This window comes from Balaenoptera borealis, assembly GCF_965194805.1.
Source record: "Balaenoptera borealis genome assembly, chromosome: X".
In the NCBI taxonomy this organism is placed as follows: Eukaryota; Metazoa; Chordata; class Mammalia; order Artiodactyla; family Balaenopteridae; genus Balaenoptera; species Balaenoptera borealis.
The window spans coordinates 6271936-6287083 of record NC_138881.1 but is presented as its reverse complement, the minus strand read 5'-3'; the positions used below and the strand labels follow the sequence as shown (position 1 = coordinate 6287083).

The 15148-nt window shown below is 41.0% G+C and overlaps 1 protein-coding gene across 6 annotated transcripts in view; it reads right to left on the bottom strand.

Annotated features, from left to right (window-relative positions):
• LOC309619949 (uncharacterized protein) overlaps positions 1 to 15148 on the bottom strand; it is a 552071-nt gene that overhangs the window by 138641 nt on the left and 398282 nt on the right. For all 6 annotated transcript variants that reach the window (XR_014239279.1, XR_014239280.1, XR_014239281.1 and 3 more), the window contains one exon: positions 8469 to 8518. Coding sequence is in view for 1 of the 6 variants with exons in the window: in XM_082375953.1 (XP_082232079.1) it covers positions 8469 to 8518 (50 nt within the window). In the remaining 5 variants the exon portion in view is untranslated. The remainder of the gene's footprint in view (positions 1 to 8468; positions 8519 to 15148) is intronic.

Below are 15148 nucleotides of genomic sequence, written 5' to 3'. Positions count from 1 at the left end.
CAGTATTATTTACATCTTTTCACAGCATCTTTCATGTTCTAGGATTACCCTTAAGTGCTAGATGCTATTCCACTGGATGAATGTAAGACAAGTTACTTAATAATTTTCTATTGTAAACAACTATGGGTTCACTTTTTGCTTTATAAAAATAAATACCTGAAAAAAAAATAAATAAATACCTGGATTTGTGTATCTGTATGTTTAAATTTATTCATATTTTCTAGATCTTTGTGTACTTTCCCAAATATCTTCATAAACTAGCTCATGTGAAGTAAATCACATTATCAAGGAGTATATACACTTTAAAAATGAACATATAGTGAATGTATATAACCTAAGTTTGAGTATATTCATAAATTTATAATACCACCAAATTGTATAAAGGTTTCCATTTTCAGCCCTGCCCCCCTTTTTTTATTGGAGTAGAGTTGCTTTACAATGTTGTGTTAGTTTCTGCTCTACAGCAAAGTGAACAAGCTATACGTATACATATATCCCCTCCATTTTGGATTTCCTTCTTATTTAGATCACCACAAAGCACTGAGTAGAGTTCCTTGTGCTATACAGTAGGTTCTTATTATCTATTTTATACATAGCCCTTTTTAAAAAAAAAAAACATGATATTACTACTTTGTTAAATCTTTGCCAAAATAATAGGAAAAAAAGTAAAATCTTGCAAAATTATTTTTTGGCAGGAGGGATAGCAGTGAGGTTTGATTATTTTATATGTTTATTGGTTATTTTTTCTCTTATTCTAGAAATTGCCTGTTCACGTCTTTATTCATTTTTGTTTTGTTGGTTGTGAAGGCTATTTTGAGGGGTCAGTAAGATATCAGTTTTTTGCTTATTGATGTATGACCATTTCTGTCGAGGTAACTGTGTCATTTGAATTTTTATGTAGTGCATTTTGCATACAGAATAAATAAAATATCACGTTTTTCCTTTACACTTTCATTTCTAATTGTCATACCTGAGAATACTTTCCTTGACAGAACATTACGAAAGTCACCCATGGTTTTTTTTTTTCTTTTGGTTTTTCTGGTAGTGTTGAAGTTTTGTTTACTACATGTAATTTTTGAAAATCTATCTATAATGCATTTTGTTGTGTGGCGTGAGACAGGCATCCAGTTTTCATTAGAATAATCCATCTTTTCATGAGAGATTTGGAATGCCAGCTTTATGAACTACTGCTTCCATGTTACCACAGCCTTGTTTTCGTTACTTGTCTATTCTAGCATGTGTTTATTATTGTTTTTATTTTATAGTCCTCTATGTTCCAATGCCCCATCATCTCTCTCTTAGGTATTTTTCTGGCTGTTCTTTCACTCCAGATGAATTTTAGAAGTCAACAAAGGGAATCTGGCTGGGGTTGTTTTGAATTTTTGTAAAGTAATTTAGGGCGTATGAACATTTCTACAGTATTGAGCCGTCTCAGTGACAACTTATGCCTCCAGTTTCTGAAGCACTTTAATCTTCTTTAGCTTTATGGATTTCCTCATACTTCTCATTCATAGTACTTGTAAGTAAGTTTACTCCTGGGAATGTAATTATTTTGCTTGCTACTATGAATGCAGTATTTCTAATGCATTTTTTTTTTGAGTGTTATTTGGATATAGAAAACCTTTTTATATAAGTACCTTTCCTAAGTGAATTCTTTTTTTTTTTTTTTCTAATCCTTTTCAAACTTTTCTTTAAGGTTTTTAGTGACTAGCACTTTTATGAGATGGTTTAAACATTTTGGTGATAACGGAACACTTCTCTTAATCTGACTGTGCTTGGAAAGGCTTCTATTCTTTTGCTGCCTCGCCTGAGGCTGAGATTAGTTTAGTTCTCTCTCAGATTAAGAAAGGAGTAAGCACTTTTGATTTAACTAAGGAATCTTATGAAACTGAATGTCTTTTTCAGATGTCTGTTTTTGCGCAGTAGGGAGACAATCTCATTGTTTTAACTTTGTCATCGTGGCCATTCTCATCAATGTGTTCACTAACGTTATCATAGGCTGACCCTTGGATTTCTGGCATGTAACACTGTCATGATATGCTCTTTATTGTTAAGTACACATAGGTTCATTCCTTCCTGTATTCATTCATTCATTCAACCTGTATTTGACCATTTCAAACTAATATATGTACTACAACGTAATGAACGGAACGGAACGGAATGCAGTTCCAGCGTGTGCAAGGATTACACAGAGCAATACGATGGGGTGGTGTGTGACCACCTTAGTCACGGAACCCAGGGCACCATCTCTCTGAAAAGGTGACAATTTCAGCAGATGAGTGATGAGGAAGATCCAACTTTGACCGAATATGAGCTCTCTGAGTGGGGAATGGGGTTGGCCTCTTCAATGTACAAAAGGAATGCCAGTTTGGCGGTGGATTGATGACTGGTATTGAATTGGCTGTAAAACTAACGAATCTTTGGAAGGCCCCTTCTCTTCTAAGGCCCTGCGCCTAAATTCAGATTTTTTAGTTTTATATTCTTTTTAAAAATAATCTAAGCTTTACATCTCACAACATCTTTATCTGTGTCTGCTAATGACAGAAGGATAATGATAAAAGATGTGGTCTGATCAACTTCTGGCCAAGATATGCTAAGAAATATAGACTTTCCTGTAGGGATAATGGAAGATTTATAAACAAGGGAGTAGCTTGACCTGATATACATAATCTACGTACGTATATATGTTATATATTATACTATATATATATTAGACTTTGTTTTTAGAGGAGTTTTAGGTTCACAGCAAAATGGAGAGGAAGGCACAGAGAGTTTCCATACGTCCCCTGCCCCTCACATATGCACAGCCTCCCCCACTGTCCACACCTCCCTCCAGAGGGTACATCTGCTACAACCGATGAACCCGTACGGACACATCATCATCACCCGAATCCATAGTTTACATTAGGGTTCACCCTTAGTGTTGTACAGTCTACAGGTTTGGACAAACGCACAATGACATGTACCCACCGTTACAGCATCATACAGAATCATTTCACTGCCCTGAAATGCCTCTGTGCTCCACCAGTTCACCTCTCCCTCCTTCCCAATTTATAGTTTCAAAACATCATTCTGCTTCTTGGGCAGATAATGTACTAGACAAAGGGAACACTGGAAAAAAGGAAACGAGTTTCTATGAGGCACGATTTTGTTTGGCTCTTTGCATTAATATTTTAAAAATGAAACTAATCTAACTTTGGTCAGATTTGGCACTTGTAATATCTTCCAAAAGGCCTTTGCTCCAAAACAAATCTGCATCTATGTAAAATCTTTGGCATGACGGCATCCAAAAGAATATTTTAATCTCCTTTTTATTGTTTAGCTATCCGCAGACCAAAACAATGCAGACAATGGTTATGGCTCAAGTAACCTCTCAGGAGGTGGAAGAATCAAACTACAGATAGGCCATGGTCACCAAAGAAAGCAGACCATCTTCTACAGCTGTGTTCTCTACGGCCGTGAAGGAGAGCTATGCTGGGGCCTCACACAGCCCTTCCTTCTCTAGATGTGGCTCTTTTGTGTGTTCTCATGACACCCAGGTATGCTTCCAGTAGCACAATAACACGCTTATACACACACACACACACACACACAGAGTCAACGCTCATTATTCGTGGTAGTAGCGTTCCATACATCACCACATATACTGAATTAGCAAATACTGAACCATTGCTCCTAGAGGAAATACAGGGTTACGTGCCTATAAGCCTCTGGTCACATTTTCATCCACTGCCCATATATAACTTTGTTTTATGTGTGTTTTATGTGTGTTTCTGTTTAAAGACACCTTATTGAATATATACTGCGGATACACTAACGCTGAACGCACGTCCATCAGCACTATTATAAGTCAACCCTGAATAAAGCTTTTCCAACACCTATTTTCTCCATAAGACATGTCACAAACTTCTTACGCTGAGGAACACTACCTCAGTACTTCAGCACCACACCCAAGGTCATTTTAGGCAGCAAAATCATCAACCAAAAGGACAAAAATGCAAACAACGTTTTAGACCATGTAAAGGACACCTGTTTATAGTAGGAGAGCTGAAAAAGGCAGAGCACTGACCCCAGCTAGGGACATGGGCGGCACTGAACTAAACATTTTTACCACTGTGCACGTCCATGGATAACCGCAAACATGCTGCAAGTATTGATTTGGGTTGCAAATAATTTAAGTAAGACAGCCTGCAAATACGGAATCTATAAAAAATGAGACTCAACTGTGTATCTCTTCTGCAACAGACTGTGAGCTTTTGAAGGGCAGGATGCAGACACGACCCATCCTTGTTCCAATGAAAACAGCATCGTGTCTAACCCTGGCTAATCCATAGACTATTGTTTTCAAACTTTAAAAAATTATAGCATTTTTTTTTTAACCTGAAACCCCAATAAAATAGGTAAACTTGATAAAAGTGGGCTTTCTCTGCTTGACTTTTGTCCTTCTCCTTGCCCTTTTGGGAGGGTAACATGAATTGAACAAGCCGTTATTACAAGCAGGCACCAACACTCTAGAAATCATGCTTTTCAGATTCTAGAATCTTAGTACAGTGCGTTTTTCCTTACCCAAAGGCGACTCACTCCTCAAGTGCAATCCCAGTGAAAGACCATGATACTTCCTCTCCCAGAAAACGAGAGATGAAACACCACGTATGATGCCTAGCTACAGGTCATTCCTGAGCTGTCTGCAGTGTGAAAATGTCTAATATACAACAGCTGGAACCCCCGGGATGAATACTTCACCACAAACTGTAAGTTGTCCAGTCGGGATTTCAAATGTCCCTTTTCCCATCGGGAATTAATTAATTAATTCCAGCCTCCTGGAAGTAATTAATCTCTGCTCTGTGTGGAGTCCTGTTTCGGAGATGTGAGCCCCCAAGATCAGTTAAGACGCATGACTTAAAGGGAACTGCCACTGACATAACCATCTATGTAGGAGGACTTCTGGAGCTCTTTCAACGCATTTTTGCCTTATAACTCAGCCCTGTGTGAAGTTTTAGGAGGACAGTGCTTAAACGCTTGAGGTTTGATCATGTAAAATGGAGCAAAATTAGACCTTAATCTATGTCAACACCAACACAATGAAGTTTTCAGCAGACTTCGCCCTGGTTCTGGCAGAGGATTGGGGTGACATAGCTGACGGTTTACACGTCTGCCAGCCCTGCTTTTCTTTGCCTGCGACGGCTGTGTTAGGAAGTGTTCCCACAGATCCGATGGCTCCAGAAGCTGTCTGTGGGCACATGGCCCCTTTCACAAGCCCAACGTTCTGGAAGATATACCGACATAAAAACGAGACTCCAGGAGAGACAATGGCCAAACTGTTTCCTCATCCCATTACCTGGAAACCCACATGAGGAAGCATCTAGAGTTTCCTGGAGTGAAATTCTAGGAATTAGTGTGTATTAGTGATATGTCCCCAAGATGACTGTTCAGAGTGAGGGAGGACCAAGCACACTGATGGGGGGAGGATGGGAGGGTTAGAAGATCCAGGCTGTGAGGAGAGGCAGGGCTACGCTTCAAACCATTACTGTCGGTTCCGATCAGAGCCCTCAGTGTGAGCAGGGAACCTGGCTGGCGTCTGAGACCTGGGACTAGAGCCAGTTTGATGGGCCCCTGCAGACCCTCAGGCACCTGTAACGAGACCAGTTCCAAATCCCAGCTACTGTAGCACAGGGCTGTGAAAATACCCCTGGGCACAATCAGGATCCAGGCATCAAGGTCAGGCTGACCTCCCTGCTAAGACTGAGCTGTAGAGCAGATGAAGCTGCTCAGGTCAAAGGACGCATACGTCTACTGCGTGTGTGGTGTACTCTTTCCCCCGGCGTGCGTGATTTTCCTTTATTTCCCATCCAGGGGAAATAAACCGACTTTCTGGAAGAGCACCTAGATAGTTCCTATCCAGACTCAGAAGAAACGCTGTTTGATCTAGAAGGATTCTAAGACTCACACAATAACCCAAGACTGCTGTATTTTTGGCATTGCCGTAGTGCATTTGGACGAAGATACAGTCTTACTAAGAATAAACACTGATGAGATGCTCGCCCACTCTGTATGCATCACCATTTCAGCCTCAGCTGGCAATAAAATTTTCACGGAGCAAAAAATCATTACGTACACTGAAAATGTCAGTCCAGAAACAGGACAGTTAGGATCTTTCGTACCCTTCATTCACTCTCTAGTCTTAAGCAATTCATGGTGGCAGAAGAGTGTGTAAGACATTCACCGTATCAATTCTTTTCTCTTTCAAATTCAACTAGGCTTACCATTTAACATGGCTAGAAGGAACAAAAGTAGAACTATAAACTTTGTTTTTAAGAATTTTAGTTTTTACAATTCAAGTTTGTTTTCATTTCTAAATGAGACCTAAAAATCCTTGCACTGAAGAACCGTAAATTGTCCAACATTTAAATAGATGCCTAAGTCTCTAGCATTGTAGATTATTTTTAAAAATGCTCTATCTTGAAAACAATAGGTTAACTGCAATGTTTTTTTTAGTTCTTGTTTTGTTTTGTATTTTGTCAATCTCAAAGGTTATACCACGGCTAATTTTGCCAGAAAAGCATGTTGTGCTAATAAATCTCTAGATAAATCTGTCTTTGTTCTTGTCAGGAAGCAAAAAGAGCTATCACACATACTTAAGCGTTCTAAAATGTGTTTCAGGAGGTCAAATTCATTCTGAGCTGTGATTTTTCTTCGATGATACAAATTTTCCTTTGCTATTTTAACAGGATAGCAGTTAGTAATAGAAAATGGTATAGAGAGGGGTTTTTTCAATTTTTAAAGGATTTGGTTAACTGACTTTGATTAAAATACTTCAATCAAGTGATAAACACAGATGAATTAAATCTACACAGAAGAAAAGCCAATGAAAACTGCAAAGCTGAAGACAAAGAAATTAAAATCTAATAAAACATTTTAAACTGTTTCTCCTGTATTAAGTAGGTTGGAAGAGAAAACATGATGTGATGGGAAGAAACTCAGCTGGAAATGGAGCAGGAAAACCGAGACCTCAGTCCCCAGGGTAACACCATTGAGTTCGGCCACCTCACAGCTTCACTGCCTACATCTGTGTGATTAAGGAACTGGCTTAGATGACTTGGTCTTGACACAGAAATCCTCACTTACCTCCTTCTGACCTCAGTTCAAGTGTCACTCTCAAGAAAAATGACTCACTGATCCCCAAGTCTACATGAGTTACTCCTTCATGTCAGGTAACAGATACGTGACTCACATTTTAAAAATCGTCTGCTTAACATTTGTCTTTACCAAGAGAATACACATTCCATAAGGGAGGAAATAGGAAGTTTGTTTGGAATTCTGTTTTGTTCACTATTTCTTCCCCAGTGTTTAACCCAATCCTTGGCACATGGTAGTTAGTTAACAAATATTCATTGTAGGACTTCCCTGGTGGCACAGTGGTGAAGAATCCACCTGCCAATGCAGGGGACACGGGTTCAAGCCCTGGTCCCGGAAGATCCCACATGCCGCAGAGCAAGTAAGCCCATGCGCCACAACTACTGAGCCTGCGCTCTACAGCCCGCGAGCCACAACTACTGGGCCCTCGTTCCTAGAGCCCGTGCTCCGTAACAAGAGAAGCTACCACAATGAGAAGCCCGTGCACCACACTGAAGAGCAGCCCCCGCTAGCCACAACTAGAGAAAACCCATGTGCAGCAACGAAGACCCAACGCAGCCAAAAATAAATAAATAAAATAAATAAATTAAAAAAAATTCATTGTAAAAGGGATAAGTGAATTAATGAACACGAACTGTTTGATACAGCCCTTCCCTTTTCATGTTGAGGAAACAATTTACGCAACATTTTTCCAGATAATCAACCACATATTTTTTTAGTCCCTTTTTGGAGAGCTACCTATGTATCCATTATTTTGAGATACCAAGAACCCTCAGCATTTAGCTTCTTAAATTTGGACGTACATATACTTTTTTATAAGGAACATATTCCCATTGTGTTATTTATAATTGGAAACGCCAAAAGGGAGGAGCAAGACTTTTTTATCTCAGACTGTTGTGTTTTCTTTTTTTTTTTCCCAGCCTTGAAACACTATTGGACCGTACCTGGTACGAAGGTGAACACAATTTACACTCTCTCTCATTTTCCCAGTTGGTAATATTAGTGTTTATATCGACAACCCATGCTGTCTACCTCACAGGCTATGCTTGCCAGAATGATAAAGATAATGATGAGGAATCTTTTTTTTTTGAAAGCACCATATGTAACAGTTATTGACTGAATGTGTCTCCAGCCACCCTCCATTTGTATGTTGACACCCTAACCCCCATGTGATGCTGTTAGGTCCTTTGGGAGGTGATGAGGTCATGAGGGTGTCACGCTCATGGTGTGATTAGTGCCCGTAAAAGACACCCCAGAGGGCCCCCTCATACCTTCTACTATGAGAGGACACAGTAAGAAGACGGCCATCTATGAACCAGGAAGCGCGTACTCACCAGACACCGAATCTGCTGGCACCTTGATCCTGGACTTCCAGCTTCCAGAACTGTGAGAAAGAAACGTGTGTTGTTTATAAGCCACCCAGAGTACGGTATTCTATTGTACAGCCTGAACAGACTAAGACAATAACATGGTGTTACCATTCAGAATACCGTAGCCCTTGCATATACTCTTTGGACTGATGCAAAATACAATGAATAACCTCCTAAAATGTAGAATGTTAGGGGGCTTAGGGACAAAATGAAAACATCAATAGAAGATCATTCATTTCTATCTTGGTCATTAGTCAAAGTTCATTCTCAGTTGTTCTCACTGACAACATTCTGTAACTTCAAGACGAAGTGACCATATTAAAAAACCACATTGCTAGGCAACCAAATTACAACTACCTTCCTGAAGAATAATCTAAAATGTCAAATGGTAATTTAGCCCCAGCCGAACTGGAACAATCAGTTCTCAATGGCCATTTCAGCCTTTCTAGGAACTGACATGATTCAAGTCGTTGAAGCTTTCATTTGCTTTTTGGGATATTCATCTTTGGAGGTCAGAATTTTAACCATCACTGTTAGAAAGCTTCTTTCTCTAGCTTTATACAAAGTCCTGACGTTGGTTTGGAACCCTGAGAACCTGCTTTCTATTCATCTCTCTTCCTTTTGGTCCACGCTAACTCATATTGGAAGTGAGAGGATATGACAGACTAAACCACACTTGAGAAAACATTTCATCATCGCGTTCAGTGCAAGTGACGTGGCCTGGAATCTGAGAACTGAGCCTGTAGCGAGGAACCCAGGATGATAAAAGACTTGACCTTTGCCAATGCACTGATGTCAGTTACAAACTCTGGGCTTACTGATCTTTCAGCAAGGTGGTGGAGATGGAAATAGAGCTGGCTTTCAATAATCACTGCTCTTCTGTTTTGTCTATTTTACTATAATATTATATATATATATATAGATGAGATCGTATATCATCATATATATAACATGTATGTGATTATATATGTTATAAATAAAATACATACGTAAATAAAATTATATAAATTATATACCTACACATGTGTGTGTATATATATAAACTATACACAGGATTTTGTCTGTAATCCACTTTTACAGGCATCTTTTGGTGTCTAACATTATTCACGCAAGAATACAAACACTGTCCAGATCCTGTTTCCTGTATACTTGGGTTTTGACTGTAATATTTTGGAGCAGCAAACAAAACCGCGCTGAAATGAAATCATGGTGCGCACAGCCCCCCTGGAATGGCCGGAAACTTCCCAGCAATTCACTTGCCAGGGTCTAACAGAGAAACTGTTCCATGGGATAAACATGTTTGTTGTATGAGTAACTAAAACTACTTGGGACATTTGATACAAGTCTACAAAATAATGTATTGTTTATTATGCGTATTTACTTCAGCCCATAACTAATCTGGCATGACTCATCTTGTAAGGAGGCAAACAGTCCAAGATATGAAAATGTTTATGAACCTGTGTTTAATTACATAGTAGTACTGCTTACATTTAAACACCTGGGAAAATAATATTTTTAAATGGAACAATGAAAATAATTTATCTTTAGGTCTCAGTTCTATAGCCGAGCCAAATGCTGGCCATATTGCATTTGCTAAGGTCAGATGTTGTTTTCAAATATTCTGTAAAAGGAGGAAAATTCAGCTTATTTCGTGAAACCACGGGGTTTAGAAAGAGAACTTATGTTATCTGATAAGAACGAATGCTTTATACTCCAGTGCAGATAAGGTTTAGGATTTTTCACTGTTCACAAATAAACCATGCATCAACAAATGGGAGCAATATTAAAAGTAATCTTATTCAATCCTTTTAATTGTAAGGATCTGAGACCCCTGGAAACTTAATGGAGTCATGACATATAAACCAAATCCCCAGCAAATGGATGTAAAGGAAACACAGAGATGCTTTCCAATCACCTTAGACATGTGCTATTATTACCAGGCTTTGAAGTGTTCCCAAGTTGCAAATTTGCAAAGCTCTCCAAGCTCTGTCCTTTGGCACACTTTGCTTCGTGCAGGAATCTGAGGAACTTAAGGCACGTTGCAAATACTAACTACCTGTGAGTAGGCAAAGCATGTAAGAGGGCATAACTCGAAGAAGATAAATATTAGCCCCACTTGACCGTGATGCCAACTAAGGTACGGAGGCCGCCTCAACTCACGCCCGGTGTGTGGAACTGGAAGACAGTCCACAGATGCCTTCACTAACTGGAACCACACCCTTCCTGGTTCCCCCTGAACCTTGTGGAAGGAATTACGGCAAAGCTCTATCGGAGCACCGTGTCCAGAGTTACCATGCCCCTGACAAGTTCCTTAGAACTGATGTGTCAAATAACCATTTAGATTGTAGGTCGGGTCTAAGTCAAGCTGTGTGCCTATTACACATGCGTATTCAGAAATGAGGAACAGGGACCTAAATGTCCATCGACAGATGAATGGATAAAGAAGATGTGGCACATATATACAATGGAATACGACTCAGCCATAAAAAGGAATGAAAGTGAGTCATTTGTAGAGATGTGGATGGACCTAGAGCCTGTCATACCGAGTGAAGTAAGCCAGAAAGAGAAAAACAAATACTGTATATTAACGCATGCATGTGGAATCTAGAAAAACGGCACAGATGAACCTATCTGCAGGGCAGGAACAGAGACGCAGACGTAGGGAATGGACATGTGGACGTGGGTGGGGTAAGGGGAGGGTGGGATGAACTGGGAGATTGGAACTGACATATATACACTACCACGTGATAAACAGATAGCTAGGGGGAACCTGCTATAAAGCACAGGGAGCTCAGCTCGGTGCTCTGTGGTGACCTAGATGGATGGAATGGGGGAAGGGGGGAGGGAGGTCCAAGAGGGAGGGGATATATGTATCCATATAGGTGATTCACTTCATTATACAGCAGAAACTAACACAACGTTGTAAAGCAACTATACCCCAGTAAAAAAAAAAAAAAAAGTAGAAAAAAAAAGACGAAAAAAAAAAAAAGGAATGAGGAACAGGGACCTACCCGTCCACATGTTCACACACTGGTTGTGAAATGAATATAGATGCAGGTCTCAAGTTTTCTTAATTCCTTGAATAAGGGGCCCATTGCAAGCAAACTACTTAACCTCAATGAAGAAAACAAAATGAATGTATATGCATGTGTCCTGGGGCAAGGTCTATCTTCAGCAGGCATTGTGGCCTGTGAAGAATAAAGCCTGACTCATGTCCCTCAGGGGCTTGCATCTAAGTAGGAAGGATGGGCCTCATGTGACCAAAGAGGCTTAAGTAACAAGCTGGAAATGACACCAACAACAGACGGATGGGAGTCAATCTGTATGGGGCTCGGAGCAAGGGATTAGAGTGCGGAAACGTCACCTTTCTGCAGAGTAAATTAGTCTGGGTGTGTGGAATGGACTGGCCCAGCTGACGTTCCTTTATCAAAGTAGCACCGGAAGGCAGTACGCTGTCAGGATGAGGCAAACGTCACCTCTGCAACTGTCTCCGTCCCCAGGACCGAATTCCATGAAGCCCAAAAAGGGAAGGAGTCCTCCGCTCAAGGGGGCCAAATGATTCTCCTCTTACTTCTAATTTCGGCCGCTGTATGTGCATCTCTCAGGGTCAGCTGGGGATGGGAAATCCCTCTGTCCTAGGAGAAGTGCCTCCCACCACACAATGTGGGGGGCGGCAGCGGGGCTGCCCTTGCTTCTGGTCCCACCAGAATAATTTCATCAGAAGACCACAGTTTGCTCATCTCTTCCCTGATATCCATCCATTCACACAATGAGTATGTGCCAAAGATGTGAGCGAAAAGCTCATTTCCAACACTGCATTCTGTAACCACAATGCAGAACAACAGAGATGGGCCCCCGCCCTTTGGGACTTTGGTGTGACATAAATAGGCTTTCCTGAGTGTAAAGAGATGGGTCGTTCAGTCTTAAATAACTGCACAAGGTCCAGGCCAGACCCTTATGGTCCAGTATGCCCATCTCAGGTCTGCACCTTTGGAAATAGCTGCTCACACTGGGACACACAGAGCTGGACCAAGACAATCAAAGCCTTGATAACCAAACATCTCCAATCACCACACATTTTATATTCATGCTGAGAAAAGCAAGATCCTCGTGAAAAAAAAAAAAATCCACCTTCCAGAGAGACACAGCTGAGATTCAACCAATTACAGCAAGTTCCTACATCAGACTGAACCCTATTTCCCGGCCCTCTCCACCTCCAGGACCGAGAGTCAGCCTGCAAATATTCACAGAACAGCTTTCGAGAAAAGGTGGAATTGTCAAGCGAGGACAGACTTGGAAATGCTTGTACGGCCTCAGGTGAGACGGGGAGCATCACGGGATAGGGGGCCTGGGATTGAAAGAGGGGCCTTACCACACGCTTATCCTGTGCGGTAAGGAATCCGTGGGCCTGGGTGTGGCATGGGGGCTGAGGATGTGGAAGGAGCCTTGTGGCCTTGGAGGACGGAAAGGCTGCTCTGGTGAACTGACCAGGCTGGCGAACAGTCCGTTCACGGGCAAGAGCAGTAGGGGAGAAAGGAGACAGCAGGTTTGACCAACCTGTGTGAGTCTTGACAATTAGACTACATTGATCTATTTCCCTCTTTCCCCAGCGTTCTGGAAAGCCTTGGGTCTCCCGTGGAGGTGTGTGTATTTCTCCTGGAGAAACTGGGGCGGCATGAAAGACAACTCTAAAGAGATCAAAGCACCACCGTGGGAGGGATGGGCCTGTGTGGTCTGCTACCTGGGGGAGGTTCTAGAAGCACCTGGAGGCCATGGCCTCCCATTCCTGCCACCAGCCTGCATCCCAGGCCATTCCTCTTTCCCCGACACGTCTCCTACTGACTTGTACTGAATCGGGTGCAAAAATCTGCTCCCACTTTCTAAGCTTTTGAAAGGAATCCTGAGCCATGTCTTTCAGACCCAGGGCGAGGACATTCTGACAGCTGCTTTACTGGAAGGGCATTTTTGACCCTCGTGAAGCCTGGAGAAAAAAAGTGTCAGGTTGACAGTGATAGCCACATAACGCAGAAAAAAACAAACTAACATGCTGACAAACTGTGCACACACAATACAATATTCACTGATTCACTATTCACTGATTCACTATTCACTGATTCACTGATGATCTTTCTTCACTGTTTATCTGACATTGTGTATTATAAGAATTTCAGAGCTTTCTTTAATAAACCTTATTTTCATCTTTCTGCCCAAGAAAACACTAGTTAAGACTCAACTGAACTATGGAGAATTCCAATACAGAGAATCTCCCTCTAAGCCTGACCACATTTAGTGCAGAGACTGGAGCTAACTGAATGAAGCAATAGCCCTTCTGTAGTTGGCTAGCGCCAAAGTGAGGTGGCAACTTATCTTCCCCAAATGTATGTACGTGAACATTTGTACACACACACACAATCGACGTACTTATAAAGATTGATAATGAGACAATCTGGCTCTCTTTTGTGTGAATTAACATGTTTTAGGCTAAGTCTCCATTTACCCAAAGCTCCGCTTAGGACAGAATCAGCAAATGGATCTCTCTGCTACTCTATTTTCCAATATTTTTTTTTTACAGAGAACACCAGCAGCCTTGGTAGGGGAGGGAAACCAAGAATTTTGTTTTAAATTTTCTAGGAGAATATATGCAGGAAGTTTTACTAGGTTCTCTTAGCTATACCAGGTCCTGCATACAGAAAAGTCAGTTAAAAACTAACCAGTATCCTTTCCCTGGAGTCCTAGGGGTGAGATCCTGTCCTGGGCATCGCCAGGACACAGATTTGCAGAGCACCTCCAAGTACCAGAACTCAGGGTTGTCAAGCTGAGGACTGCTTTCCTAGGAGTACATTTAAAATTGTATCAAGTCCATGCATGACTTGGGACCTGCTCGTGGGTGGGTACGTGAGGCAGAAGCTGAAATCGGAACCACATACCTGTTATAAAACAAAAACAGAGCTTTTGAATTGCAAATTCTAAGGCAGAATCCTGGCTCATGAGAGTGTGAAACCATATTATTTGCAATCTTGGATGTAAAACTATGCGGTACAGTCTAGACCTGTTCTATTTACTTTCTTTTTTTTCTGCTGCAAAAAGTTTTTTTTTTTTCCCCCTTTCTTCTCTTCCCCTTAAAAGAAACTAACTGGGCTGGCATGTTCATCAAAGCAATTTACTGAGAATGCATTCTGACAGGCTGCATTAAGAATGTTGACTTGTGAAACAAAGGGCTGTTTTACCATGCACATAAATTACATGCTTTAAAAAAACCGAAGGTTCAGAATTCTTTAATGATACTCTAGCCAGAGCAGAATGGAGTTCTGCCTATTTTTTTGTGTCAGTACTTCAAAAGGTTTGCTCAGGAACCCATGGCTTGCAAAACTTACACAGAAAAGACAGCATCGTGCATGACGGACTTCTCTTTGCATTGATTACAATTAAATTTAAGTCAACGTGTATTTATGAACTGTTGACCACAAGCCAAAGACTACAGTGAATACTGATACAAAGGTGGATTGGACAGTGTCAGAAGAGGTTTTGGGGAAAATATCTCCTCAGATGAGCAGTGCATGGGGAACAGTGAAAAATGTGTACTACATGATTTCAAAGAAGCACTTAATTATACTCGGTTGAGGGCTCATAAAGCATCTTATTTT